Consider the following 13,630-nt stretch of genomic DNA (forward strand, 5'->3'; position numbering starts at 1 on the left):
TCACACTGTGAGTTGCTCTACATTTTGCCCATTTGTTTCACACTGTGAGTTGCTCTACATTTTGCCCATTTGTTTCACACTGTGAGTTGCTCTACATTTTGCCCATTTGTTTCACACTGTGAGTTGCTCTACATTTTGCCCATTTGTTTCACACTGTGAGTTGCTCTACATTTTGCCCATTTGTTTCCACTGTGAGAGGTAGTGTTCCACATTTTTAGGTACGGAAGGATGGCTACTGTGATAGTCACTAAACAATGACAGATATTTAAGTTACAAGCTTCCTGCTTTTCACAAAATGCATGATAATGGTAAACCTGTTATTCTAGCAGCTTTCTCCATATTTTAGACCAATATTTAACAACCTGTTCCTGATTTTGGCTCTTTGCTACCATTCGGTTTTGCCTATGTCTCTGATTCTTGAGCTAAGAGGCTGAGACCTATGGAGGTGTACCTGTAGCAGCACCTTCGTCCCTGGAGTAGTGACTTGAAATGCAGTGCTGAGTTTAATCTTTTACTACTTTTGGTGATCACAGCTGGTTAACAGAAGTCCCTGTTGGTTAATGAGGAGGCAGCATAGCTCTCAATTAAACCTCATTATAAGGAATGTTCCTCAGTTTGTGACTTTGAGTTTTAAAATTTCCATGTTCTGTGCTGTTCTACATTGAAAGGGTTTGTCACATATTCATCACCGTGGTTTTTAAACAAATAACCATTGTAAAAAATATTGAATCATATTCATAAAAATAAGTTTAGAAGTATGAGGAAACATTTATTTATCTGCTGGGAACTTCCTAGCTGAAGTTGTTAGTAAATGAGCCATAGTTTGTCCGTTTGGTCAGTATTGTCAGAGGTAATGTTATGACGCATATTTTAGAGATGGAGGGCTGAAAGCTATGGGAGGCAGCTGGTGGAAGAAAGTAAATGGCAGTCTGAATCTGATCATATTAAAGTGACCATTACTGTTGCTTGGTGGTGGCTAAGGGCTGAACGTAGGGTCTGAAAATGCCAAATATAAGAAGTCCCAGAATTTTTTTATTCTGAAGTGCCTTTGGACAACTGACTAGTAAATATAGCATCTTAAATAGCTTTTTTGTTTTCACATTCATGCAGTATACTGTATATATTCGGTGTAGCATGCTGTTGCTTCAAGGCTATATGTTCAAATGGCTGGAGCTAGGGAATCACCTTCAGAGGTGTATGATACTGGAAGGTCTGAAGTAGGAATTGCAGTCTTAGAGTGTTTTGTAGCTGGATACCTTGTTATTAGCTTAATCTGTTTGCAATGAAACATCAAAGCAGGACAGTGGTATAGCCTTTCAAAGAAAGGCTCCAGTGACCTTAATTCATGTACCGTTATTGCCACAGTCTGACATTTTGCTTTACACTTGGCTTTCATTAGGGTACTAAGAGTACAATAATAGCCTAAATACTATGCTTTTTGGTAGTCATTTCATCAAAAGTAGAAATCCATTTTTTCCTGAATAGAGATATTTTTTTAGACTGGCCTCATAACCCCCCTGCATTTACACTCATGGGCAGTAAACTACAATACAATAAGATAAAGTGTCCTAGTGGGACTAACCCAATCAACGAAGCATAAATATAAAGTTCTATATGTCTTTTACAGCTGGAACTACCATTCAAGTTAATTTCATATCTGGGGGTCATGATTTATTATTCTGAAAAATGTGCTGTAATACTTTTTTTACTATAACAAAGAAATGGTCCTTTATTGATATTTATGACCAGTAGTCTTATATATAATGGTAGTGAGACTTTTGTACATCCCATTCATGGTAATGTTTTTAAGTTTAAAGTATCAGCTACTTGCACTACAGCTTCTGTGGTCTATTTGGCTACATGTGTCTCCTGTCCTTCATTTTATGTAGGTAAGACTACCCGTAAATTGAAGGAGCGTATTACTGAACATAAGTCGGAGATTAGGAGATGCTATGATAAGAATGCCTTATATAAACATATATCTATTTTTGGCAATGAGCTTAAGTTTATGTTTAGGGTGATTGACATCGTATATCCTACACTAAGGGGTGGTGACATTAATAACCAACTAGAGATTAAGGAATATGAATGGATATTGAGATTTGCTGCTGATTCACCCCCAGGTTTGAACAGCATGGTTAGCCTTAAACCAATATTAGTTAAATTACAGAATACCAGATTGTGATGTAATTGTTTTTGAATTATGTATGTTATATAGAATGAATTTCTATGTTTTAAAGTTTTATATTATGTTTTACATTGTATACTTTGTATCTCATCTACTTGATTTATTTTGTATTTGTGTTGTCACATGATTTTATTTGGCTGCTGATCATGTGACTGATGACCTGTATTTAAATAGTGAGTTTTTTGATGTTATGTTTTAGTATTGAAGAAGGGTTCTACCCGAAAGCTTTGCTTCATAAAGTGGTTTTCTCTACCAAGTGTCTTTGCAGTAGTCTTATATAGCCATTTGGATGCTCTGGTTCTGCCATTTGTTTCACAATAAATATATGTATGTGTGTATAAATATATATATATATATATATATATATATATATATATATATATATATATATATATATAAATCTATAGCAGCTGGTCAAATGACCAGCTGCTACGACAATCAAAATATTGAAGTTATTGCATACACCTGAGGTCGACATGTTCAAGACATGCTCTGGGAATTGCCTTGGAACATACTAACTCAGAGATCATATAATCCCTGGGGGAAAGGGAATATTCCCCTACCAGAGGACTACCTATCTCACACATGTGCTGACCATTTGTTTGGTTGACACTACTTGGTTGACTCTAACAGATACTGATGTAGATGGTCATTTAACCAACTGCCCTAAACCCATACATATATGTATATATGGAATCACTCCATATAATAAAAAATTCATAATCTCAAACATGTTTAACGCCGGCAGAAGTGATCAAAATAAATTTCATCGCTTCTGCTGGTGTTAAGTCAGTGCAAGATTGTGCACAGTGGAGACTGGAGAATTTGTCCTATCCCCACTGTAGAAAAATGTTGGAGTTGGTATATATAATTAGCAGGGGGTGGGGGGTGCCAGGTGGGGCTTGACCCCTGCAAAAAACATAAGTGTTTTGTTTTTCCTTGTTTTGGCTTTAAGTTTTTTGGGATCAATTGTTAGCCATTTGAGATTTGTGAACTTCAATGTTTAGAAGTATATATATATATATATATATATGGGTCCCCTTTGCATTACCGAAACGACACTTCACCGACACGCAGAAGACCGAGACGAAATGACCGACAAGCAAGTTGACCGAAAAGGTGATTTGCCGACAGCCGAAAGACCGACAAGGGTAACGTGTGAGCGCGACTCGGTAAGTGTGCGATTGTGACGGAGTTAGGAGCGGTCAGGTAAGTGTGCGATATTGTGGGATTTTGGGTTAGGGTGTGGGAAAGGTGAGTGTGTGGTAGTGTCGGAGTTAGGGTTCGGGTAAGGTAAGTGTGTGATAGTGACGGACTGTAGTTTAGGGACGGGTTAAGTGAGTTAGGTTTAGAGTGCGGGTAGGGTGAGTGTGCGATAGTGACGGGCTTTATGTTTTAGGGTGGGTTAAGTGAGTTAGGGTTAGGGTGCAGGTAGGTTAAGTGTGAGATAGTGACAGTCTTTAGGTGTAGGGGTGGGTTAAGTGAGTTACGGTTAGGGCGCGGGTAGGGTAACTGTGCGGTAGTGTCGGACCTTAGGGTTAGGGTTTGGGTTAGGGTTAGTGGATATGTCATTGTGTGTCATGTGTAGTTTACGTTGTTTGTGTCAGTGTAATTGTGTTCGGTTTTGTGAGTTGTCGGTGTTGTGTGGTTTCGGTTATTTGGGGTCGGTGTTTTGTGTGTCGGTGAAGTGTCGTTTCGGTAATGTAAAGTAGACCCATATATATATATATATATATATATATATATATATATATATATATATATATATATTCATATATGGTTACATATCATTTAATCTAAAGCACATCTGATAAAAAATAAAAACAGTGGGACATTTAATCAAAAATACTTTTGATCTAAACCACAAGTTAATGAATCATATTTTATTGAAAACTATGTAAGTTTGTAGAAAATGACTGTTGTTGCAGTTTTGCAGCACAGGAATTAGAATGCAAATTCGTATTGATCAATATTAGTTATTTGCTAAAGCCCACTGTTATGTTGTACCTCCATATCTAGAAGTTTTTGTATGAGTGCCAGCAGTGATTCATTGTGTGAGCCATAGTCTCTTTATTCAGAGGTCATGGGAATGTTAAGTTTATTTATGTTAGTGGAGTCTGGGAGCAAAGCCCATCACATGGTGGGGTGGGGTGGGGTGTATTTAATATTTTCAGTGAGATGTACTTCGGTGTTTTGTTGTTTCAGTGTTATGTATTTTACATCAAATGTGCTATTGTTTGTTTTTCATGAAATATACTTTACATCAAGTGAACCAAAATCATATATATATATATATATATATATATATATATATATATATATATATATATATATATATATATATAAATGTCCATCATCAAAGAGTGAATTCAAAATGATTGATCTTTTTTAGAATTAATCTAAAAAAACAAATTGCAATCAGAAAAGAGGCCAGCACTCAAACGTGTGGAAATCCAATGCAGAAATGTATTGTAGCAACACCATAAGGGTCGAGTGAAAACATAGTAACCCACAGAAAAATCAGACCGGTTTTGGCTGTAATACCCTTCCTGAGTATAAATAATAAATGCATCAAACAGTACAATAATTTATATAAATCCTGGTCATACCCATATCAGATTTCATTGGCTGATTATAAATGCATATTTAAACCAGGGGGAAACACCCCCCCCAAGTTCCAAGGGTAGTATTTTGTAAGGGTAGAAACATTAAGAACATTCTCGAGTGGCCACCCCCTAAAAACATCCATTCAAAAATGTACAAATGTGGGACATGCAGGTTCTTTAGATACATCAGTGAAGGACCTTATGTGACAGTAGTTGGCTTCAATAGGTCGATTCCTTGCCTGGGGAAGTGTTGTTGTAACACCAGTATGTTGGTATATTTGGCTACCTGCACAACCTGCCCGGGATTTTACATAGTTAAGACCATAAGAAAGCTTAAAGATAGAATAGCTGAACATCTTAGAGCCATCAAAAATAAGGGCACGTAATGCTTTATATGTGCACAGTACAGTATGTCCCAACTTTAAAAAGTTTACTTTTTTTGCACTTAACCAAGTGGTCTCAAGTGAAAGAGGGGGAGATGATAAGCTTAGAGTAGATATCTTGGGGTTCATTTGGCAGATTAGGCTTAATGCTATAAGCCTTCCTGGCCTTAATGATAGTGCATCCATTCTTCCGTTGCTAAAACTGAGAAGTTATTTGATTTAAAGTTGAATTGACAACCTTTTCACGTGCAATTCTTTCATGTGCAATATTATATATTTATATTTAAATGTATACATCAACCTATTATTGTATAAAATGTGCATTAGTTAGGTTTGTAACATACTCTATATATGTACATATGTAGATATTACTTTTTATATTTTATGTTATTTTATAATATATGAAAGTTGAATGGGAGTCTGTGTGTTCAGCTGTTATGTGTATATATTTCTTAACAACATTAGATTTAACTATATGTTTTAACACATTTTGTATAATAATGTTTATTGTGAATTAACCAAATAATTGATTATTTAATCTTTGTGGTTGATTGGTTGAAGTGTGGTGATGTCAGGGTATAATAGCTACAGTTTTTTAGCCTCTCATTAACTCTGAAGAAGCCATTTGTTAATGGTGAAAGCGCTTAGTTTTTGGAGGTATTTTTATGTATTAAAGCGGATTTACTTTTCTGTTTGTCTGGGACTTTGAAATAAAAAAAACTGAAACTGTAAAAGTAACAGCAGCAGCAGTTACAGGGCTTGTCGTTTACTTTCCTGTTGCTAAGTGCAGATTAAAAATCTGTATTTACTGGACATGGAAAATTAAAGAAAAATTAATGGCATTTTGTGTGTGTGTGTGTGTGTGTGTGTGTGTGTGTGTGTGTGTGTGTGTGTGTGTGTGTGTGTGTGTGTGTATAGGTTCATAGATTCATAGGTTGGTACTGGGCTATCTGCCCGAAGGCATATATTAGCCCAGCCACATTGTGCGGTATTCACCGCCCCTTTAGTAGTTCCCTAGACCCTTGTACTAGCAGCTAGTACCCTTGGCCCCTATCTAGTAGTGCAGTTGGTGTGATCCCTGGTGTGAACTTTCTGTTAGCCATCCACTCATCAAGGTTCCTCTTGAAGAATGATAGTGAGGGGCTCTGTCTTATGTAGATCGGGACCCTGTTCCATAGTAAGGGAAGTCTCTGCGAAGAGAATCTATCCCTCCAGCATGTTCTATTCATTGTTGTGTTGAGGTTTATACCCCTAGAGCGTGTAGCTCGAGTAGATTTGGTTTTGCTAAGATGAAGCATGTTCAACAATTCTGGGTTGGACATGGCTTACATTAGATAGAGATCGCCTCTGAGAAAGCGGTATGCAACAGAGAACAGTCTTAGCTTTTTCAATCGTGCTGCATAAGGCAACTGTTTGAGGCCAGTAATCCTCTTGGTTAGATACGTCTGTGGTCTCTCCAGCTGCTGGAGATGTCTAGCCAGGTACATTCCAATTGGTGCATTGTACTGAATAATGGGTCTGATGAGGGAAGAGTAGAGGGGCACCATTACATCCTTAGATCTTGATGTGAACCCTTTCGTGATCAGATGGGTTACATAGAAGGATTTTCTAACCACTTTGGCAACATGTTTTTCAAAGGAAAGCTGACTATCTACTTGGGTCCCTAGATCCCTTATTTCTTTTCAGATTTCAGGAGATTACCTCCTATGTTGTAGTTTGCAGTTACTCTGTTTTTTCCAAAGGGGATTACTACACATTTTTTTGCATTTAGCTTGAGACCATGGCTTTGACACCATGCATCAGTCTCATTTAGGCCCTTCTGAAGGATCTCCATGTCGGCCGGAGACTCTATTATAGCACCCAGTTTGCAGTCGTCCGCAAACTTAGTCAGCCACAGCCCTTCCGTGCTTGCCTGTACTTCTGAGAAGTATATGCCAAACAGGAGGGACCCCAGGACAGAGCCCTGAGGCACACCACTCATTACTGGTCTGGATTCGGACATAGATCCAGCTACTCTTACTTTATGGGATCTGTCTGAGAGCGAGTTTGCGATCCATCTTGTGACGTAAGGGTTTATGCCCAGGCTGGTGAGCTTATCAATAATACCTGAATGGGGAATGGTGTCAAATGCTTTAGCAAGGTCAAAGTAAGCCGTTTGTACCTCCTTTCCCTTATCTATAGCCTGAGTAACTGTCTCAAAGAAATCCACCAGGTTCAGGAGGCATGATCTGCCCTTGACGAAGCCAAACTGTGTGGGGTCCAACGACTGGAGGTTCCCAATCTCTCCATTTATAAGTTCCATAATGATTTGCTCCATAGCCTTACAGATCAGACTGGTCAGGCTTATTGGTCGGTAGTTCCCAGGGTCAGTTGTGGCCCCACCCTTGTGTAGCGGGACCACCGATGCCGTGCGCCATTCTATGGGCACATATCCTGTGGATAGGCTGAGACTGAACAGGGTATTAAGATGCGGGGTTAATTCTTTTTGGAGATCGCGTATGACACAGCCTGGGACACCATCTGGTCCCATGGAGGCAGTGTTTTTTGCTTTAGATAGAGCCTTGTCAGCCAACGTATCAGTAATAATTGGACTTACACAATCCCCTGGAATGGTAAAAGGCCCTGTAGGTGGTGGTGGGGGGGGGGGGGGGGGTTTGCACTGAACCTGTGATCCAAGATGTTGGCAATGTCAGAAGGGTTAGTGTATTTTGTTCCATTTTGTACTAGCTCAGAACAGACCTGAGCATTGCCATTTAGGTTTTTGATGTAACCATAGAAGGCCTTATGGTTATCCTTGGCATCCTTGGCAACTTTCATTACAAAATTTGCTTCACTATATACCTGTCAAATTTTTTGCTCAAGAATTCAGGGCAAAGTCAGTAATAAGAGGGATCTAAAATTGGAGACAATTATTAAATATAACCTTAATTCACTTAATAACTAACTAGAACAAGAGGTTGCCATCAACATGTATTTTTCTGAACAATAACAACCATGAAACAATAATGTCTGGCTGTACTGACTGACTCTATCTATAGTGATTTGCCAGAAAAATCTAACATTTGTTGAAGAGCAAAGCAAAAACAGTCAAACATGGGATGTTCTGCAAAATTAGGGACAGCTGAGAGGCATAGAAGGGTGCACTGCTGTGCATTTTATGCATTTTTTTATTCAGTCATTCACAATGAAACATTTGAGGTGTACTCAGTCAAGAAATTAGTTGCAATTTCTGGTACATTTCTGTGCACATGCATTTGTGTGTGATATTAAATACCTGCAACATTTGTATTTCAGGTGCAAAATATTTCCTCCAGCAACAATTACTTATACTATAGCAACTGTAAAATATTAGACAAAGGAACTATTTTACATCAAAAATATAAAAAGTATATGATAATAAAGGAATATACAAAATAGTTTAACAGATAGTCCATTATGTAAGCACAATAATTCCCTCCAGAGTGTGCTTTACAGGGAAATAATGGCTCTTCCAGGCTTGGTCACTATACACCTGAGTAGTTCATTCTTTCTCTGTAATGCCTACCCTGTTGAGCTTTATTGCTTCCTGAAAGGTTCCTTTCTGGGTGCTGTTTTTGCCTCCATATAGGGATATCTTTTGGAGTATTTTGAATAGATAGATAGACAGATAGATAGATAGATAGATAGATAGATAGATAGATAGATAGATAGATAGAAAATAGATAGAGGCAGCCTGTAAATGCTTGTCCACCTATGCCCAAGTCTATATATGCAACATAAAACAGCCTAGGGTATCAACCTACCAGATACATTTGGGAAGTAAAGCTAGGCTTAAAAAGCCCCCCCCCCCCCCAGGGCCATTAGCCTAGTAATAGTTGTGCTATGAATGAAAACAATATGTCCTCTTTATTTGCTGAGTTTAAAGTATGATATTAAGGCCTAGCATGTGTTTGTGTGAAATAAATTGGAAGATTTCATCTCTGAAATATCCTTCTGTGAAATAAATTTTAAATTGTCCCTGATTTCACAGAATGTCCTTGTCTTTGCCTAATGCTCTGGTCTGCAACTTACCCTCTAGGTATCTGAATTTACAGGACTAGTGTGCATCTGTATGAAATAAGTTGCTATGTTTAGTCTCTGGTGTTGTTTGTTTCAAACAAGTTGAAACTGTTCCTTAGTTTGTAGAGTGCCCCTGGCATTGTCTCATACTTTGGTATGTACCTCATACAGTTTGTGGTTTTCTGGCAAATCATTCATGATTTCAGTCATTAAAAGTCGATGGACTATGGATGAACACAACTTACCCTCTTGTTACTTGCTCAGATACACTCTGACTTTACATGACTGGGATGCATTTATTTACTTATTTATATTTGTTTACCGGTAAAGTCCAAGGGAGTTGAAATGGCCCATTTTCAGCAGAGGCCCATGGAGAAACGGTCCATAAACAAAGTACTTATAACAAGAGTAGTACATTATATATACTTGCAAGCATAGGGGAAACAAATTATGCAATACATATTATAGACATGACTGGGCCAAGTGTAACATAAATAGCATAAAATGGCATCCATTTTACAAACAGCTGACGACATGCACTCATGTAAAACAGTGAAGAAATCAGCAGAAAGAATATCAATAGAGACACAATCAAGAAATCTAAGTACATACAGATGGACAGTCTAGTGAATGACTGGAAAAAATCAAGAAGGGGCTTGGTAAGAGACAGCGGAAAAATGAGGGGGTGGAAGGTAAGAATGAGCTGGATCATTTGTATAAATAAGCTTGAATATTTACTCTCTGGGTACTGTTTGTGCAAAACTATATTGAAACTATTCCTGATTTTGCAGAATTTCCCTAACTTTGACTCATATGTTTTGGTCTTTGGCTGTGTGCCTTATAAAATGTATGGTTTTCCAGAAAATCACCGAAGATTGCAGTCACTAAATGTGCAGGGCTGCTGGCTGGGGATGAAAGTAACTTAGACTCTTGTAATTTGTTCTGCTTAGCTTGTAGTCTGGCTTTACAGGAGTTGTGTGTATTTCAGTGAAATAAAGTTTGGATACTGTTGGTGTAAAACAAGAAGAAACTGTCCCTGATTTTACAGAATACTCATGACTACTTTGCCTCATTTAGATGCGTTTTTCATAAAATTTGTGACTTTCTTGCAAATCACCGAGGATTTAAATTAACAAATAATGACAGATATTTGAGTTTCAGACTTCATCTCCCCCAGAAACCGCATGTCAATGTAAAAAATGTTACTGTATCAATATTCCAAGTGTATAAAAGCAATATATAAAATCTGTGCAACATTATCTGGCTTTGTCTCTCATTATTTTGACTGTGTCCCTGATCTTGTTCTTTGTGTTTTTTTTTTTTTTTTTATCGCATTCAGATAACGTGTACACAATAAAGTGGAAGTAATTGCTGGGTTAGGTTGGGGGCTATTTGTGGATGAAAGTAATTACCATCTTGTTAAATCAGTTAACCATCTGGCTTCACATGGCTAATATGCCTGTGTGTGTAATAATTTGGAGTTCTTGTGAGCTATCTGTTTTTTAGTGACAGTAGACATTCAAGAAATAATATGGAAACAAATGCTGTTAATATATGGGATCTGTAAAGAAAATATAGCTAATGCTTGAAATGTTTATAGAGTTTTGTTTCACCAATATTTTTCTTATGTCTAGGTATCGCTTAGCCCCTGAGTTTCGATATCCAGCACAGTTTGAAGATTGTCTAAATACAGCAGTTTATGTCATCCAAAATGCTGAACATCTAGGCATTGATGCTTCCTCCATTGTCATATGTGGTGATAGTGCTGGGGGGAACCTCACAGCTGCTGTTTGCCAAAAGTTGGCACAGAGAAATGACCTCCTGCCAGTATGTGCCCAAGTCCTCATCTACCCTGCCCTCCAGGCAGTAGATTTTAATCTGCCATCTTATCAACAGAACCGTGATATACCCATCTTGTTCCAAACCCGTTCACTGTTTTATCACTTGCATTATTTAAATGGGGAGATAGAGTTTCTAGAAGATATGTTAGAAGGGAATCATGTTCCAGCAGAAATGAAGCTGAAATTCAAGAAGTGGATCGACCCAGACAAAATTCCTGAAGAATTTAAAGTCCGAGGCTATAATCCAAAAATAATAACCTCACATACTGATGATGCTTATGAAGTACTGCAGCAAGCACTAGAACCAACATTCTCCCCTCTTTTGGCTGAAAATGATATTATCCGTAAACTTCCCCAGACCTATATTTTAACATGTGAATATGATGTTCTTCGAGATGATGGCATACTGTACAAGAAACGATTGGAAGATAATGGGGTTCAGGTGACCTGGTATCATTCCACAGATGGATTTCATGGGATAATAAGCTTTTTTGACTGCAGATGCCTAACATTTCCATCTGGAAAAAAGGCACTGGACAATATAGTACATTTTATTAAAACAACCAAAAGCAGTAGCAAAGAACTATAGATAATTCACAAATTTTGCTGTACTTTTTTAAAGTGAGGACTATGTGAACCTCCACCATTCAGAAGAAGCATTATATGCAATTTGTTTGCTATTTAAACCAAGGATCTAAAAATATGTACTCATATATTTAGCTCAGTTTGCCTTTTTTTCAAACAGTTCACTTGTTTGTTTTTGGCTATGTTTTTATATAACCAGAAATATTTCTGCCTTTTTGCTCTTAATTTTTTGTGTGAATGTATTTGTGCTTTTTGTAAAAGTCTCATGTTCACAGTACTTCACGATAATCTTATCTTTTATTTCTTATTTTGTTTGCCAGCATATGGGTCCCATGTTTGGATTTCATTGGCAAGGGGTACCATGAGACGTTTTTTTCATCATATAATTTCTAGCTCAAAACATTCCACACTGCAGGACTACTTAATTATCTAAATAATGGTTGTGTTTGATGTATTTTTTTCTTAATATAAAATATATACACTCATATGGTATTTATACATACATTATGCATATTTACAGATGCAGCAACACACAGACGCACACACTTATGTGGTTCTGTGTGTGTGTGTGTGTGTGTGTGTGTGTGTGTGTGTGTGTGTGTGTGTGTGTGTGTATGTGTGTGTGTACGGACCCATGTATTTTTATATATCTATATCTATGGGTCTATATCAGCATATTGAATGCTGAAAATGTCGAATGCAATTTAATCGAACTGAAATGTTCGAAATCTCAAAAGAGCGAACTGACAGAACATCAATTTCTTTCCCAGGGAAAGAAATCGGTGCTCCATGCAAAAAAAAAAAAAAAAATTTAATATATTTATCTATACACATATATATATATAGAGAGAGAGAGAGAGAGAGAGAGAGAGAGAGCAAGATAATGTTTTATGATAATGGTAAACCACAGGTGGAGGAAGGTATAATTAATAATGTATCTAGTTCACTGTGTACACACATAGGTATGTTTTAGCTACAATCTTGGTCTGCCATTAAAATTTCATCAATATTTATGGCATGTCAAAGTCTACCTACATTCCGGGCACATCAGTAAGCTTCTAAAATTCCCCCTAAACCAATTACATTTATGCATTCATTAATAAAAAAAGTAAACATTTCCACACTACACATGAAAAATATGGACACTTACAACCTGAAGGCACCCTACCTCACATTAAACATCCTCCTCAATGAATTGCTGACATTTGACTTTATGAGGGCTCATTTCCCTGATTTAAACTGGGTAGTGTTCAATCTGACAAATAAAATAAAAAACAAAAATTTTTTTGTAGGGGACAAGAATCCCTGCACTCCCTATCTGGGTGGCTGCCTTCCACATACTAATTATTATACTTAAACAGTCCTCTAAACCCAACTCTACATTTGTTTTAATAAAAAAAAAAAAAAAAAAGTAAAACAAACTGCATATCTCACTCATTAAAATGTAAAAAAGCAATTGCAAACACTGAATACACAAAATATACATATATAAGCCCCCCCCCAAACAGTATTGCTTGGATAAGTCAACAACATAGAGGTGCTGGAAGTACATAAGCTGCAGGGGTACAAAATGAGGAAGTTAGATAAGGTAGGAGTGGGAGTAGCATCTTTCGGGAAAGGGTGTTGGAGAGCTGGGTATATGTCCGTCTATCAGAGCATCTAGTCAAGTTATCACAAAATGGTACAGTGATTGGTTAACCAGACAGTGCCTCTGTGTCATCCTTGAAAAGTGATATTTGTGGGCTTACCTGGTTAAAAATGAATCAAATCAAATAAAACATAGGCAGCTCCAAGGAGGAGTCATGTTATCCTGTTACATATAGAGCTGAGTTTATTGATTTTTATCTGACTGAGATTAAGTACGATGGGACTTCTGTAACAGTACAAGGGGGAGGAAAACTGCACTGCCAACTGTAGCTGTAAAAGCATACATGAGGGAATCCCTGAGAAGATGCAGTAGTCGAAATGAGCCCTTTCACAGCAGAGGAG

At 37.4% G+C, this 13,630-nt stretch overlaps 1 protein-coding gene across 1 annotated transcript in view; it reads left to right on the forward strand.

Annotated features, from left to right (window-relative positions):
- Nucleotides 1-12,120, forward strand: part of AADACL4 (arylacetamide deacetylase like 4) — a 217,702-nt gene extending 205,582 nt beyond the window's left edge. Inside the window, exon 4 of the mRNA XM_044061728.1 lies at nucleotides 10,850-12,120. Within this exon, the coding sequence (XP_043917663.1) occupies nucleotides 10,850-11,645 (796 nt within the window). The 3' untranslated portion in view covers nucleotides 11,646-12,120. The remainder of the gene's footprint in view (nucleotides 1-10,849) is intronic.
- Nucleotides 12,121-13,630: the final 1,510 nt, after the last annotated feature.

Source organism: Protopterus annectens, chromosome 2.part0 (genome assembly GCF_019279795.1).
Source record: "Protopterus annectens isolate FY-2018-M chromosome 2.part0, PAN1.0, whole genome shotgun sequence".
NCBI lineage: Eukaryota > Metazoa > Chordata > Ceratodontiformes > Protopteridae > Protopterus > Protopterus annectens.